Source organism: Etheostoma cragini, chromosome 13, assembly GCF_013103735.1.
Source record: "Etheostoma cragini isolate CJK2018 chromosome 13, CSU_Ecrag_1.0, whole genome shotgun sequence".
Lineage (NCBI taxonomy): Eukaryota > Metazoa > Chordata > Actinopteri > Perciformes > Percidae > Etheostoma > Etheostoma cragini.
Window position 1 is genome coordinate 2,716,494 of NC_048419.1, and position 16,580 is coordinate 2,733,073.

The following is a 16,580-nucleotide window of genomic DNA, read 5'->3' on the forward strand; positions in this document are numbered from 1 at the left end:
CAAAAATCAAAGGGTGGGGGGGTGAATCTAGAATTTATGTTTTATGATCGTGTATGATTGAATGTGTACTTGTGTTACTCCTTTATCTGGGTCACATGCCAATGACTTATAACCAAAAGATGTTTTAAGTATTGTTTTAACTCAACTGAAAGAGACAATCATATTGTTAATCGCAATTATTTACGAGACAGTTAATCGTACGGTAAAATTTGGAATTATCACAGCTCTAAGTAGTAGCTCATGGTTCTGATTTTACTGGCAGGCCTGCTTGGTTCTGTCAGGGAATGACTGTAAAGATTTACAAAGAATATATAGCATGTCCTCTCTAAATGGGACAAAGTCCACACGGTGATAACATGGTAAGAGACAATGAGATTTAACCATGTTTTAGGGGATTTAAATGGCTCCTGTTACTGTATTGTGTCAACAGGTAACTTCATTTAATATTGTACGAGGCGTTTTATGTTGAGGGGTAAAAATGTTCCACAAATAAGTTCCTTCTTGAGTCACTGCGTCCAGAGCTTGGCGCCGCCCAAGACGATTGTGATTGGTTTAAAGAAAGGCAAACAAGAGTGCTGTGTGGATTAGCCAGACCTCACTCCACAGCGGTACAGAGACAGGTCTGGCAATGCAGGACTACTGTTACCATAATCACCATGGTCCTGAATGTACACAGACAGACAGACAATCCTTCCTCCCATCCACTTGCCTTCAGGTTCTGCCCATCGAAGGGCAGCGAGCCGCTGACCAGCGTGTAGAGGATGACCCCGAGGCTCCAGACGTCCACCTCGGGCCCGTCGTACTTCTTCCCCTGGAAAAGCTCAGGGGCCGCGTAGGGCGGCGAGCCACAGAACGTGTCCAGCTTGTTGCCCAGCGTGAACTCATTGCTAAAGCCAAAGTCGGCAATCTTGATGTTGGCGTCGGCATCCAGCAGAAGGTTCTCCGCCTGAGTCATATACATGCATTGATGCAGCGGAGGGGGGAGGCAAGGATAGACAGAAGGAGGGAGAGAGTGCCGAAAAGGGGACAGAGAATGACACGTCGGGGGAGCAGTGGAGAAAACATCGGGATGGGAGAGGAGAAAGAGGAACGGGAGGACAAAAGAATGGGAGTTGTGGTGATGAAAAAAAGAGAGTGCGAAGGAGAGACAGATGGGTGGGTGGGGGTTGGGGGATGACGTCACACCCGAGTTGAATGGTTCCATTTACAAGTCAGATTTTCATTGTTTTCATTAGCTCTATTATTTTAGCAAATTTTTATTTATTTTTGTATCAATTTTTATTTTTATTTAGTGAACAAATAGTGATGTACAGCCACTGAACATACTGTAACAGCAATCCCAATTCATGACAACACATTTTGCTGTTTTAATGTCATACAAACAGCATAACAACATGCAGAATATGGACAGCGCTGCGTGTGCGACTGTATGTTACTACAGCTTTCACTACTTTAGAAACCTCAGAAAACTTCAGAGTACAGATGAAGCTATTACTGTACATGTCTATGTCATGTGTATACAGTACGTCACTGTGTGTGTTTAGGAGTGTGATAATCTATTAGTACAGGAGGATGCACTGGCTGCCTCCTACCCTTCTTCAGCTTCTCCACTCATCAGTGCGTTACTGTGCAATTAAGATGCTCGGGGCCCATCTTCACAGACACCGATTAAGACTAGTCCCGGATTAGAATTTCTGTAGTTCTTTTTCCTAGTCTTGGACTAGCCTTAATCCGCCATCTCTCAAAGCAGCCCGAAACATCTTCTGAGCTTCTTACCTTCAAATCTCTGTGGACAATGTTCTTTGTGTGGCAGTAGTGGACAGCGGAAACAATCTGTGGACACAGGGAGACAGACAGCTCAAGTATTGACCATTTCATATGGTGATTGGCCCAATGTGGGCATCAAGTGGGCGATGTAGTCCTACAGTACCTGTCGGAATTTGGCTCTGGCTTCCACCTCCTTCATTCTCCCATGAGACACGAGGTAGTCAAACACTTCACCTGAGAGCAGCAGAAACACATCAGTCAGCTCATAAGGCCACGAGTACTATAGCCATACTTTTTATTGGATTACATACCGCTGATGTACACAATCTATTTCAATCAAGTCAATTCAGCTTAATTAATATTTATAAGTGCTCTCAAGACGTCAACTTGAACTTTATTGTCTTCTTGAGGTTGGGGGGTTGCAGCATAGCCATGAGAAACAGCAAATGCACACAGATTTAAAGGAACACTTTGACGTTTGGGGTAAACACGCTTATTCGCTTACATGACAAAATCTATGGCATTCTCATAACTGTCCATTCAAACTGCAGCTGGTTATCTAATTATCTATAATTATTATGGATAATATTATCTATATTATCTATATATCTAATAAAGACTGGAAACAGAGTCCCTGGTTCTGTCCGCTCTCTAACGTTCTACTTAACATGTCATATTTTGCTTTATTTAGCTGAGACAATGTTACTTTGGCAGGAAGAAATAACTCATAAACTTCATAAAAAATGAAACAGTTGAATTCATGAGTATTACAATGCAGCCTTGCTCAACATTGGGTGGTGCTGCTACAGTTGTCCTTGGTCTGGTATGACCACCAAGAAAGAAAAAAAACCTTCCAAGTGTTAATGCTAAGCTAAGTTAATCACCATGAGTGGTATAAATATTGCAAAAGCAAATCTGTATTTCCCAAAATGATATAATAAAACTGTCGAAAAACATATCGGACAAATACTGGGTGGGAATCCCCAGCTACCACATCCTCACGATACTTATGTCATGATACAATATTATAATTGCGGTTATCAACATATTGCATTATTCTGCGATATATTGCAATTTATTGGATTTTTTTCCAACTTCAAAGGAAACTTATCAACGTCTGTTTCATCTAAAAAGATACATTTCTCTGTTTATTCATCTCACTTCAATTTTATTGATGCAAAATGGGATTGTCAAGCAGACAAACTGACTAACACATATACATAATAATAGATCGATGCTTGGCGTCTTGTGTTTCCATACAGTGTTGCCATGGAAATTACTATAATCAATACTATGCCGTTTCGATTCCCCCCACCTCCACCCCTAATATATTGTGAAACAAATGCAAAAATCCACCAAACAAGCTGGCATAATCAATCAATCGACAGAATTCGATAACACCTCGACCACATTCAGCCATCATCATCCAACCCAGTCGTGATGTCGGGACGTCCCGCTGTAACCTGACATGTTCAGGGCCATGCTCCACAATACTCAGCATCATTCCCGTTTACACAAAAGTGACATTTATTTTTGAAACCAAAGCTTCTGACTACACCAAATGTTAAACCCCCATACAGTATAACGTTAATCATCTTACACCAATATGGCATCGGCCTTAGATTGAGATGGAATATTCACAAACTAGGTTTCCATCTACACGTTTTTATCTGAATTAAGTGATGAAAAATGCCTTCTTGAAACAGTAAAATTTGATGGAATTTCATGAATATCAACTCAAAGGAAATACGAAACACGGCTTTTGTGATAAATGCTGATGGAAATGTAATTTGCCGAATAACTAATGAATTGCGATTAAGTTTTAGATCATTTTATAATAATAATAATAATACATTTTATTTAACAGAATAAACTTTTATGGTTGTAACCGCCAACAAGAAGAAGTTGTAGTTAACTATCCCCAGTATTTCCTTTCGGTCTGCACACACGGCGGGCGTCAACAAAGACAGATAGAAGTGGACGGACGAGGAGACGAGAGAATTTCTGAATTTTATTTATCAGGAACTCGCGAAGGAAATTGCCGACAAAGGATGGTGCTCAGACAGCGAGACATGTCTCAAAAAAGAGTCTTGCAGCGGTGCCGGATGGACAATAAAAGACAAGTTGCATCTGCATCGTCATAGCGATGAGTTGATAGCGTTGTTTTCTTATTACAGCTTGATGTGTTGCTATCAGATGGCACATAAGGACTATTACAACTTGTCCCATATTGATCATGTGTTGGTAGACGGGATCCATTTTGTCTAGAAACACTATGTTGTTGCTTGAATGAAGGTGAAGGAAACACCTTAAAATGTCTAAAATCTATTTGACCTACCAATTCTATCGCAAAACAGCATGTGACGTCATTACGCACAGATTTTTATTGGCTTTAAAGCCGTTGGATGGAAACACACTTTCACCAGAAGTAGAAAAAGAAGAAGAAGAAGAATGCCTTAGGGACTGGGCTGGGTGGGTGGGGTTACATGTTATATTTCACTTTGAAAAAAACAATTCCATCTCCAATGTTCTAAATAGTTTCGTTTAACCCTTGAGACAACAAACTGCAATAAACTACCCACAATGTCTCAGAATAATAGAAATTATAGAAAATTATTATTATGGAAAACAAAATGGTCTTAGTACCTCTCTTTAATCTGAATGGTTATGTTCAGGCTGCTTATACAGTGTGATGTCTTTGACCACCCTCAATTCCCAATAATAACAATGTATTTGTTTGGGCTTTTGTTTTTGAAAAAATCAACAACAAAAAAAGAGAAAAATGACATAAAATATGAATCTAGGATGACAAAGAGATAAAAGGCCCTCCCTTTCTTTCCTTTAAAAAAGCAACTACATAACCCCGCTCCCTTCTGACCCAGCTTCTCACACTCATTTTGTACAGTCCTTTAGATGTTGTTTGAATACCACAATATTTGAGAGACAGCTAGATTTGGATTAATGGAGCAAACTGTTGTTTGACACACTGAATATGAAGATAGATACCTTTTAGCCTTTATAGGTATTTGGGCACCACTACACCTCCCTAATGCCTCCGTATGGTCGTTTCTTTTATCTAACTTAAAGTCATCTGGGCTTGAAAGGAAGCCACATTGGAAACTGCATCTGTTACATTCTCCAAGGTCACAGTGAGCAAACGATACGGTTCGGGCCAGAACTCAGGAAAACGGGATTGGTGACAAGAAACTGACACAAATAGAACCATAAAAGAGACTAATGGAAGCAAAAGGAAAAGGGAGAGAAGCATTAGATGCAACGTGCTGGCGTTATTCCTGAAATTGTGTTTAAAGTCAGTTTAAAGAGCCATGCAGCAGGCTGCTTACTTATTTATGTTGTGGTTTCATACTCTATTAAGTCTGAATGTAGAACCATACAACACCTAATAGGGGAGAGTCCACAGTCAGCTTATGGTGACTACACTATCTCAGTGTGCCTGAACTACATGGGTTTAGATGGGTAAAGAGTAAAATAATGAATTGGTGAAAGCACAGAGGCATAAAAACCCGGAACATTTCCCCTCTATATTCACTATTGAAACAAATTGATGTACTGTATATTGAAAGGAGGTTGCATTAAGGTGTCATCATTTTAAATACAGGTGTAGATCTCAACCCTCTTGTTGTCTTTGGGTCCAATTTGACCCATTAAAAATTAACATGGAGGGTTCCATGTAACCCTCTTCTCAAAATGTCAAACTGTTTCTTTAAATCAAACTTCAGATAGGGAGGGAGGGTCTTTGCAATTGCACCCTTAGCTACTTTGTTTGGAGGAAATAACCTGTAAAATGATCCAAATACTGATCACACACATTGCCTGTTGGAACTGCATGAACAAGATGCATTTTAACCAAATCTGTAAACCTTCTGCATCATTTGCACTCATAGCATTTTCTGGAAGTGGCGGCCGATGTACCCACCTCCACTGGCGTACTCCATGATTAGGTAAAGCGTCTTATCAGTCTCAATCACCTCGAACAGCTGCACTGTAGCCCAAAACAGAATCAGATTAAAATCAAAATACACATCAACAAATCCTGCTCACATTATATAGAATAATAGCACGGCAGCTGCCTGTCTTTCATAATACCAAGGAAGCTGCTGCTAATGCTGGGTGTGTGTGTGTGTGTGTGTGTGTGTGTGTGTGTGTGTGTGTGTGTGTGTTTGTGCGTGCGTGCGTAGGATGCATTTCAGTTTTACGAAATCCAACATCGTGACCTCTATATGAGATGATGCTTGCTATAGTTTCGGCAATGAATGCTACGAAGCCTATTTAAAGCATTACACTTCCGTCTGGCCACACACATGGACGCATACACACACGCACATGGATGCACACTCAGACACACAAACATAAAGCCCATTGAAAAGCATGTATGTGCCTTACCTATGTTAGGGTGATTTAAGCCTTTCATTATCCGTACCTCCCGAAAGAGCTGGGAAGAAGACACAGAATTTTAAAGTTTTAAGATTATTAGACATAAATAAAACATCATGTTCTTGGCAAGAAAAGCATCACACAATAGAGAGCCATGTATGTTCTGAGGGTTGACGTAGGGTTTCACAGCATTTCTGAAATAGGAACCTGAAATAGGAACCATTGCAATATTTGTATTGATTCCTATTGTTTTTAATCTCTTAATCTCTATTATTTTCACTGGATTGGATCATCACCGAATCAAAAAAAAAAAAAAAAAAACAGTCCTGTCCTGTAAATCTCCCTGGAATATGTTTCTTCCTGCAGAGACTCACCTGGACGGCCGTGTTTCCTCAAGAGGAGAAGGGATGCAAACTCCATACTTAATTCAACACTAGTTTTTTTTCGATATCCAAATGAACCACATCTGCATGAATTGGATCCACCGCACAGCAGCCATATAAAAAGAAAAGCTGGTTCACCTGTGACGCCCGTCATTCATCAGCACCAATGTACAAAGTAGCATTTTAAAGGCTATTTTTCGAACAGAGTCCCGGCGCAGTGATCACTCCACATAAACAACACATCACATCACATCCAGCAAATGTCACAGAGAACAATGAGGGCAAAACAGCACAACTGATCAGTTTTAACTGAGAATTCCCTGGTCCAGCTAAGCTAAAAAAACAAAAACACAGACTCCGTCAGCAGGTTAACGTGTCATTCACTCCCAAGCATTTTGTATGCAAAATGTATATGCATATGCCTAATATGTACGGTATATATAACATATGTTAGACAATGGAGTTCAATTATTTTTTTCAATTTTATTTAGTATAGTTGTATAGTAATTCATAACAAGTTGTCTCAAGACACTTTACAGATAGGTCTAGACCACACTCTATACTTTACAAAGACCCAACAATTCCAGTAATTCCCATTTTACTTGCATATAAAAGGGAAACTCAACCAATACTACACATCAGAGGCTGTTTTAAAGCCTTTTGTGGCTTCAGAGAAATTCTGAAAAATGTCCTCAAGTGATGTCACTCGAGTCAGCATCTGTTGGGTCTGAAGACTACAAGTCGAGGCTGCATGTTTCTAACAGAACACAGAACCAGCTGGGAAGCCGTCAGTGGAACCGGTTTGAAAAAAGTCTAGCCACTTTGAGAAAATACCGGGCAGGTGAGTGGATGAACCATCTATCCAACCATCTATCATGTCCGCCACTGTTTGAACAAACAGAGTGGCCGTCACACACACCTTAGTCTACATCCTTCACGTTCAACTTGAAGTTTTGTCAGGAATGGATGTGATCCAGTATTTGCAAATGGATCCAATCCATTTTTTTTGTGGTAATTTAGTTAAAAAGAAACCCATATCTCAGATATTTGACCTAAGAACAATAGGAGGGTTAATACAGCACTTCAATGATTAGAATAGAAGGCCCTGTGCCTTGGTTGTATAATGTAAAGTCTATTTAGCACACTAATGTGCAATCAAACTAAGACCCCCTAACAGATCAAGTTGGACCAGAACAAGAAGAGAAATGTAGACTTTTGTCCTAAAAAAAAACAATTTCTGTCTTTGATATTCATCCAAATGACCATTTGCTAGGGTGACAACAACCAACCAAATCCTCCACGCTTTACAAAGCGAATTCGAAGCCAAGCACAGACCAACTTCTACTCTGTGAGCACTTCTCACTGCGTGTGATATGTCTACTCTGGGGGGGAGGGGGGGGGGCACTTTGTCAGAGCACAGCGGGGGATTGAATTTGAGCCAGCTCCCCTGGTTTCAAGTATATAACAGTACACTCCCTCAACAAAAGGCCATCGCTGAAAACCAGCGGCTCTGCTCCACATTGTTAACTCCCACCTGGAGGGTGAATAAAGATGGTGCGATTAGCTTTTCTATCCTCTTTTCTCACTCAATCCTCTCCTGTTTTCCAACGTGCCTCCCTCCATCCCCATCTTCATTCAATTCCTCTTGCAGTCTTCTCCTCTAGCAGTGCCCCTAACGTCACTGTTGCCATAGCGACCCAGGTATTAAGACCGGGCTTCTTTCCCAGCTTCTCCAGCTGTGCTAGAGGGAATCTTGGGATACGTAGTGCTGGAGCGTCTCATCATCCAGGCGGCCCGTTAATCCCCTGCTCGTCACGGCAGGGCTGAGCGGTCAGATCCGTCAAAACAGTGAACAATCCCCCGGCAACATGTTCGGCCCCGGTCATCGCTAATGGCCGCAGATAAATAGCAATCCTACGATAAAGCTGACAGGGATGGACACACATGGTCTGAGGCAACAGCTCCTGGCTCTCATTCAAAATCAAGCAGACGGAAACAACTTGATTCAGTGGAATCACATAGTGATGAAATCATATATCGAGATATTGTGATATACTGTAACATTGTCTAAACTGATAACAACAAGCACACACTAACTCAATTTTCTCATGAATTCTGTTGTGGAACATTTTGTTGCATGCATGTAAATTTAGTCAGTATATACTGTAGCTAGAGAAAGAAATATTATTTTTTCCTCCATTTGTGAAAGCACCAATTGTCAACCCTACAATATCGACATTGATGTCATTGGTCAAGAATATTGTGATTTTTGAAATTCTACATATTGTCAAGCTTTACTTATACTTATTTTTTTAAACTGACTAAAATAATTACTTACCGACACATATTTGGTTTTCAGGTGTCCTTCATGCTACATCAGGAAGAAAAAATTCCTCCTGTGATCTGCTATTTCCCCTTAACGGATGTTAAGGTATAATATTTCTCATCTGTGATTTAACTTCCTTCTTCTTTTCTTCCTCCCCCTCCTTTACCCACCCATGTACAATACATCTCCCTCTTTCGTTCTCCTCTCTACATACTTTACCGTCCAGATTATGCTAATGTGGGTTCTTTCATGTCTTCGGTAATACGGATTTTCTTTAGCCTGGGGTATGTAAAGAATCCTGCAATCAATTCTCTCCAATCAGTAGCCAATCCTTGGCCTCTCTCCTGAATCCCGTCCTAAACGTTGCACCGCTGTCTCTCACAGCTGGCAGTCTGGTCCAAGAAAAAGCCCCAGGCAGGAAGATGGGATAACATTCAAATTGGGATTACAGATCCTGCAAAGCATCTAGCCAGGTATGGTACAGAAGAATCCATTTTCTTTCATGATATAAGCACCAGAAATATGATGAGTCAAAGATTACAGGAAGCCAGGGATCAAAGGGACAACTGCTGGCTAACTCAAGCCTTGATAACACTGCAACAACACAGGGTTGTTGCTATAGTTGCACTGTTAATACCGAGAATGAGGAAAAGATTTTTTTTAAGTTCCCATCTTGTATATATTCAAATATCTGTTCTTATATTTTTTTCCTATTATTATTATTTCATGTATATTGTATGTATTGTATCCTAGTATTTCATTTAAATTTATATTCTGTGCTGTGTGACTGATTTTGCTGCTGTAACACCATCATTTCCCTTTTTTTGGATCAATATCTATCTATCTATCTATCTATCTATCTATCTATCTATCTATCTATCTATCTAACTAAACACGAAATTTTAATCAAAATGATAATTTTCTTTATTACCTTTTTAGGCTGGGCAATTCTTCTTGGACATTTTTTGTTACCAGTAAAGTCAAAGATAGCAACAATGATAGGCATCAATGATAACATTTCCAGTAGGATGTATGACATAACGATAAGCAATTTTCTTTCAGGGGGCCCTAGAAATCCAGCTGTGCCCCTGCTACTTTAACTCAACATCTCGTGAAGAAAAACTGGTCTTTTTGACGTTTGTGGCAAAACATCCAGAAATCTTCCGGTCAAGCTAAAACGAATGCACGCCACACACATATAAAGAACAATTATTTCATCCCTCACTTGATCCTTCTTGCCCACAGGCAAAGTAGCTCATGCAGGCCAAGGGAGGTAGAGAGTGAGAAAAGGAGAGAGACACTTATGGATAAATGAGGGAGACACTTTGGCCCATGTGTGCATACAAGCAGCATTATGGTTTGTTTCTATGCTTGTCTGCATCCTTCTTTTCTCTGTGGCCTCATTCACATGCATTTCTTCGTTGAAAGCACGTGATCGAGATCGATGTGCACGCGAGAAGCAATGGAGATCTTTGAGCATGTGATTAACCCATGATCAACTGGCCTCCCCTGTCAGCCATGTTGTGTCTGAATATCTGTCAGTCCAGTTCACCTGCTCCAGATGTCTAATTGTTCCAGCTCCCGAATGGGGATCAAGTTGTGTCTGTGCCACGTCGAAACCAGAGTGTCTACTTTTCCGCCTCTGATCTCCATGCACAACAAACCAACAAAGTGTCCACCATTCAGGCTCCATACTCAAATTGCTGACCAGCAGGGGGGAAAAGAGGCCAGTCCATCAAAAACCCTTCCTGTGCTACACTTATTTTCTAAAGACACCTCTCACAACCAAATGGCCACCAAACCCACAAAACAGCTACAAAAGCATCAGTGCTCTTGCTGTGTTTGGGATAAGACTAAATCGTCGGGATTGTTCAGGTGGAAATTCTGTCAAGTGTTCCTCTTTTTCAGCCGGATGTCACCTTCCTCTACCTTTGTGTTAGCGTTCTAACCTCCGGTGGATTTCTGAGGACTATGGTTACCTGCTCCTCAGATCTCTGCGGGGTAAATCCAGACAGCTAGCTAGACTATCTGTCCAATCGGAGTTTTCTGTTTGAACGTACACATGTTCCACCAAAACAACTTCCTTCTCTGGGCTATTTTGCAGAGGCACCATCAGGACAATTGAGATTAAAGAAATGTCAATAAAACAGATCACACTCCCATCCCTGACTGCTGTGTGCATCAAGCATCAAAAGTGTTGAAATATGGGACAAAAACGTGAGAAAGGGTTAAGAACGCAAGCGGAAAAAAGGATGGATTGGGCGGCCGCGGTTTCCTGAGATGATTCACCCCCTTCTCAGGGCAGCGATTAGCCCAGAGAGAGACGGGCAATGATCTCTGGAGCAAAGTCTCCTCTCGCTCCCATCCGGTCCCTAGCACCTGCCAAACAGCATCACATCCCACGAGCCCTCTCTCTATCAGCTGCTCTCTCTTCCTGCCCCCTCTGAGGCGGAAACAGCTGAGGAAAAACCTGAACCTCTCCAAGTCGCCAACGGCATGTCGGTATTTTGTTGAATTACATCAGCGGGACCAAGCCATCCACATTTCTGAGGCCTGGCCGCTGCTCATGAAGGAAGATGGTATTACACAGTGTAGCACTGTGGTACCTGAGGACATGATGCACATATTCCTCCACAAACAATCCATCAGTTTAGAGAAGAAAACTCACCTTTTGTAGGCTGGTTGGGTTCAACTGAGTTTTGTCAATGATTTTTATTGCCACCTGGAAGAAAAAAAAGTTAACACACCACCATTAGAATTTGCCTTTGATTATAACAGCCTCCGTTCATGATGCTCAGAAGCCTTTCCTACTGCTGCCATCAGCGTCAGACTGGGGGGTGGGGAGGACTGAGTACCCAGGGCCCTCACGTGAGGAGGGCCCAAAAACCTGCTAGAATGAATGCGGGGAGGGGCCCCATTGAAAATGCCCTTCTGCTGGCTGCCATTAACACCACTACCTGCCCTATTGTACAGTATTCAGCCAGTGTAACATCTGTCTGTGTACTCTATCTTTTATAAAGGGTTTTAACATGGCAACAAATGGCATTATGACTAATACATTATTTACCAAAGCCATTTATAAGTTAGGTTGTAAAAGAGGTTGTAAAAGATCTTTTCTCAGTGTTTATCCTTTTAATCCAGTAATAATGGTTATATGTTTTGGATATCTATTAAGGAGAAGGTAAGTGGTCATACTTACAACCTAGCATCCCTAATGTCATTCTTTATGTTTTATAAGTGATGATTAAGGCTTTAGTATATAACTTATTAAACATGAAACAGTCATTAGTTGCGACGTATAAACTGTATCTTATTATAAAGTGGTACCCATTTATAAAATTATTTAGTATTCAGTGTTTAAATCTCATCAATCCTAAAGGAAATCTTTAAGAATTTTCTCTCAACTCAATCCACTAGCTTGATGTAATTGGACCTGAGAAACTTTTACATTACACAATACGTACTTTATAAATATACAGTATATATGCCGATTTAATACATCAACTGACGGCTGCCTTTCCTTACTCATCATCCATCATCTACCCATTTATTAGGGCTGCACAATATGAGAAAATGTTGTGCTATGAGATAATGATGTTATTGAATATCGCGATACCGATATTACCCGCGATACATTAACAAATATTAAAATGCACTCAGTTTAAACTTTTTGTTGAATTTTAAACAAATAAAAGGAAATCATTTCCAACATTTATAATTGAACCAAATAAACATTTTGCACATAAAGGCACCACTAAAAAAAAAGAATGACTTACATTCTTATTGTGCCGTTATCTACTTGGTGTCTATCGCGATATGTCGCTGTCTTTTGCGATGTGTACATTAACCCTCCTGTTGTCTTCGGGTCAAATTTGACCCCTTTCCAAAAAGTTGGTAACAATTGGTAAAAGAACTTTAAAAAATGTGTAAAAAAAAAAAAGAGAAAAATGTCCAAAAATAAGTGACAAAACCAACGAAAATTTCAAAAGGCTCAAAAAGTTGTTGAAAAAGTGACAAATTCCTTGGGGAAAGACACGACAGGGTCAAAAAAGACGGCCATGACCTTGATTTTGACTCAGAAAAACAAAAATGTCCAAGTCGGGGGGAAGACAACGCGAGGGTTAACCCAGTGCCAGGACAATAAAACAAACTCTGTATTGTGCAGCCCTACCATCTCCTCCTTCCCCGCCCCGTGTCTCACCTCCTTGCCCGTCAGGATGTGGCGGGCCAGCTTGACCTTGGCAAAGTTTCCCTTGCCGATGGTCTTGAGCAGCCGGTAGTTGCCAATGTGCGGCTGCTCGTCGGAGCAGGAGGCGATGGAGTTCCTGCAGCGGGCGCCCAGCGAGCGGCTGGACTGGCTGGTGGCCTTGTCCGAGCGGCTGGCCCCCAGCGACGCATGCTGGAAGGAAAGAAAAGGAGGGAGGGGGGGGGGGGGGGGGGGGGGTGGTAAAGAGATGGGTGGTCACTTACTGTGCCAACACTAATAACACATAGAGCAGGCTGCCAAAGCACCCCCAGGATAGTCTTTACCCATGGAGCACTAATGATAACTGATCTGGGTTACACTCTTCTGTGTCTGCAAGCTGGTTAGGAACTCAGCTCGAGAGGTGCAAAGGTTAATTGATTAGTTGTCAACTATGAAATTAATTGATTGGAGTCATTTTGAATGCAAAAAAGACGAAAAAACAATGTGATTGCAGCTTGTTAAGTGTGAATGTCTTCTAGTTTCTTCTCTCTGTGACATTAAACTGAAAATCTTTGAGTTAGTGGGCAAAACAAGATATATGAGGACCTAGACTTGGGCTTTGGGAAACACTGATCAACATTTTTCACAATTTTCTGACATTTTTAGAGACCAAAAAAATCAGGAAAATTATCGACAGATTAGTCAAACACTGACAATAGTTGTTACTTTGAGTCCTCCTCTGCTCACCAAAGAATATAGAGACAATACGCTGTTTTTAGTCAGCAACTAATCTGTCTTAACCCTCCTGTTGTCCTCGGGTCAAATTTGACCCCTTTAAAAAATATCTATATCTATAATATGGGTTTCTTTTTAACCAAAATCGCCACAAAAAATGGATCGGATTCCTTACAACGCTCTTTGCAAATACAAATAATCACTTTCATTCCCCTGATCTTAACAATTAGCCAAAATAATTCATAATTTCCGCTTTTTAAACTCAAAGTTGAGGTATAATTCTATAGAAATGAGGGTTATTGACCATGGATTCCAAAAAGTAGTGTAAAACTAGTGCTAGTAAGGTGGTGTTACTAAAAACTTTTTTTAAAAAAAGGGACAAACATGTCAAATTTTTGTCCCTTTTTTAACCCAGGAGGACAACAAAAGGGTTAAGGGGAAAAGAGGAGTACCACTCTGTGATTGTATATCACTGGCACAAACTGCTTTACATTGTATCTTTTGATAGATTTAGAAAGGGACACGCCTGTGACTAGAATTATTCCACCAGGTGTTGCACAAAAAGGTTTAATGCTAAGCTGAGCTACATGTTAAGACATGCCCCTTATTTCTGGGCTAACAGCTGTCCTAGCACGTGCACACTGGAACATTTTGCTTCCATTTTGGGTTCAGCATCATCTTCTCTAGAGGTCTACTGACTGCTGGAAGATGTCTTCATGCAATATGACAAAGTATAAAGGTAACACGTTGACTGGGATCTGAGGGAGCCCTGAGGCATCCTCAGCCCTGTGAACAGGTCAGATGCTGCTGCATGTTACAATGCATGCATCTTGAATGTGAACCACAACGCTTCAGAGCATCAGAACCCCAGCTTGAGTCACGGATCATTTTTTCCAGCCAAGAAGCAGAGCAGAAGACAAAGGGAGGATAACAATGAATTTACAGAATAAAAGCTGGATGTATTACAGCATGAAGCAGCTTCTTGTCATGTGACAAACCAAGGAGAGATAACGAGGAGGAAAGACACAGAAAGATGGTGGGGGAGGAAATGAAAATGCAATAGCAGAGACCAGGATATCAGATAGAAAACAAGGAATAAACCAACTAAAGAGAGGGGAGATGAATATAGGAGGAAAGAGTAAAAAAAGGGAGCAGATGCCGGCACAGTAGTCCCTGGCCAGTCCCGGGCCCTGAGGCATCACACTTCCACCTCCCCCAGCATGTCATCTTCTTAGTCTCAGCTTCACACATACAAACACACACACACACATACAAACACAACCATGCAGCCTTAAGCCCCACCTTCAGACACTCCCTCCTTCCCATGCATGCCCCACGTAGAGCCAATTTGGACTCTCTCTCTCTATAATCCAGACACTGACAGGACCCAACCAACAGCATTGGAGGCACACGCAGCAGCGAGCGGAGTACATAAATACCCAGCAAGCCGAGCCTCACCTGTGCCAGTATGGCAACGCAGCATTTCACCTGGTCAATTCACTCATCAGTCATCATCGCTTAATTGTAGAGTGATGGCAGAAGATCCACATCCATTTTAATGGAAGGAACGACTTGGCATTCATAATCCATCATGCACCGCGTAAACTTACACACACATACACGCAGACACACACTTATCCATCCCTCTGTGCTGAAAGCTCTGCTAACAAACAGATGGGGGGGGGGGAGTCTTGCCAGTGTTTAGGGCAGAGAAATGCCATAATGCAACGCCAATCATTCATGTCACCATTTTGATATAGGCAACATTAATACGGACTGTAGATAGATAGATAGATAGATAGATAGATAGATAGATAGATAGATAGATAGATAGATTCTGTCATGTTCTGTCTGTCTCCCAGGAATAATTCCTCTATGCTTCTGTCTTTATTAAAGGCCGCTACTGTTCTCCACTGTACTGAATGTATGGCGCTGTCTGACACCCACTGGCTCTGGGGTTGGGCGCTTTGTAGGCTGCGCAGCAATGGACTGCACATCATTCTACACTGTAATCCCCCCCCCCCCCCCCCCCCCCCCCCCCCCCCCCAACCCAGATATTCTCTATACATTTATTGTGGCCTCCTGCGCTCTCGTCCCACCCATCAGATTTCTGGTGGACACACACACACACACACACACACGGGCAGCAGCAGCAGCAGCAAAGAGTATAATGTGACATCACTATCTCTCCACAGCCTTCTAATAAGAGGTGACGGCTGGTTTCCAGGCTCTCTGCGCATATCCGATGGGTGTTACATGCGGATAGACTCATTCCGAGATGTTTGCCTGCCATCAGCTCTTTCCCTGCGCTCAAGGTTAGCCCATTTCCAAAGAGCCCGTTCTGCTATAATATCCATCCAATAGCACCTCCAGAGTCCTTTAACCTAATGAGGGAAATAGCACCATCTCTGACCCCCGCCTACACCCTAACAAACCCAGTGATTGCAAAGACCACATAAACAGGAGATCTTGGTTATGTGCGATTTCGCTTTTGCATGCACACAGATAGAGGCTATATGCTGAAATTGCACTTACATGGTCTCCAGTACTCCTGTCGTTTCCAGACGGTAATGCAGACCGAGAAGACATGTTGTTCTCTCTCCTCTTTCCCTGAGTAAGAATCACGGTGTGTTCGCGCCGATGGTATCTACAGGCTCACCAGACTGAACAACATCCGCAGATGCGACCCACCGTCCCAAATCAATCCGCCTCTTCTCCAACCGGCCGAGCCGCGGTCGAGAGGAGACCTCTGCCTGTCATGGCAGCAATGGATATCTGGAGGGGGGGG

General features: G+C 41.9%; 1 protein-coding gene across 5 annotated transcripts in view; it reads right to left on the minus strand.

The window, feature by feature from the left end:
* The window catches only part of mark4a (MAP/microtubule affinity-regulating kinase 4a), a 31,252-nt gene that overhangs the window by 14,254 nt on the left and 418 nt on the right, over positions 1-16,580 (minus strand). For all 5 annotated transcript variants that reach the window (XM_034889690.1, XM_034889687.1, XM_034889686.1 and 2 more), the window contains exons 1-8: positions 16,328-16,580; positions 13,073-13,270; positions 11,540-11,593; positions 6,172-6,220; positions 5,705-5,770; positions 1,931-2,001; positions 1,777-1,833; positions 710-946 (exon numbers count right to left, since the gene is read on the minus strand). The exon at positions 16,328-16,580 is cut by the window's right edge. In XM_034889690.1, coding sequence (XP_034745581.1) covers positions 710-946; positions 1,777-1,833; positions 1,931-2,001; positions 5,705-5,770; positions 6,172-6,220; positions 11,540-11,593; positions 13,073-13,270; positions 16,328-16,381 — 786 coding nt within the window. In that variant the 5' untranslated portion in view covers positions 16,382-16,580. The remainder of the gene's footprint in view (positions 1-709; positions 947-1,776; positions 1,834-1,930; positions 2,002-5,704; positions 5,771-6,171; positions 6,221-11,539; positions 11,594-13,072; positions 13,271-16,327) is intronic.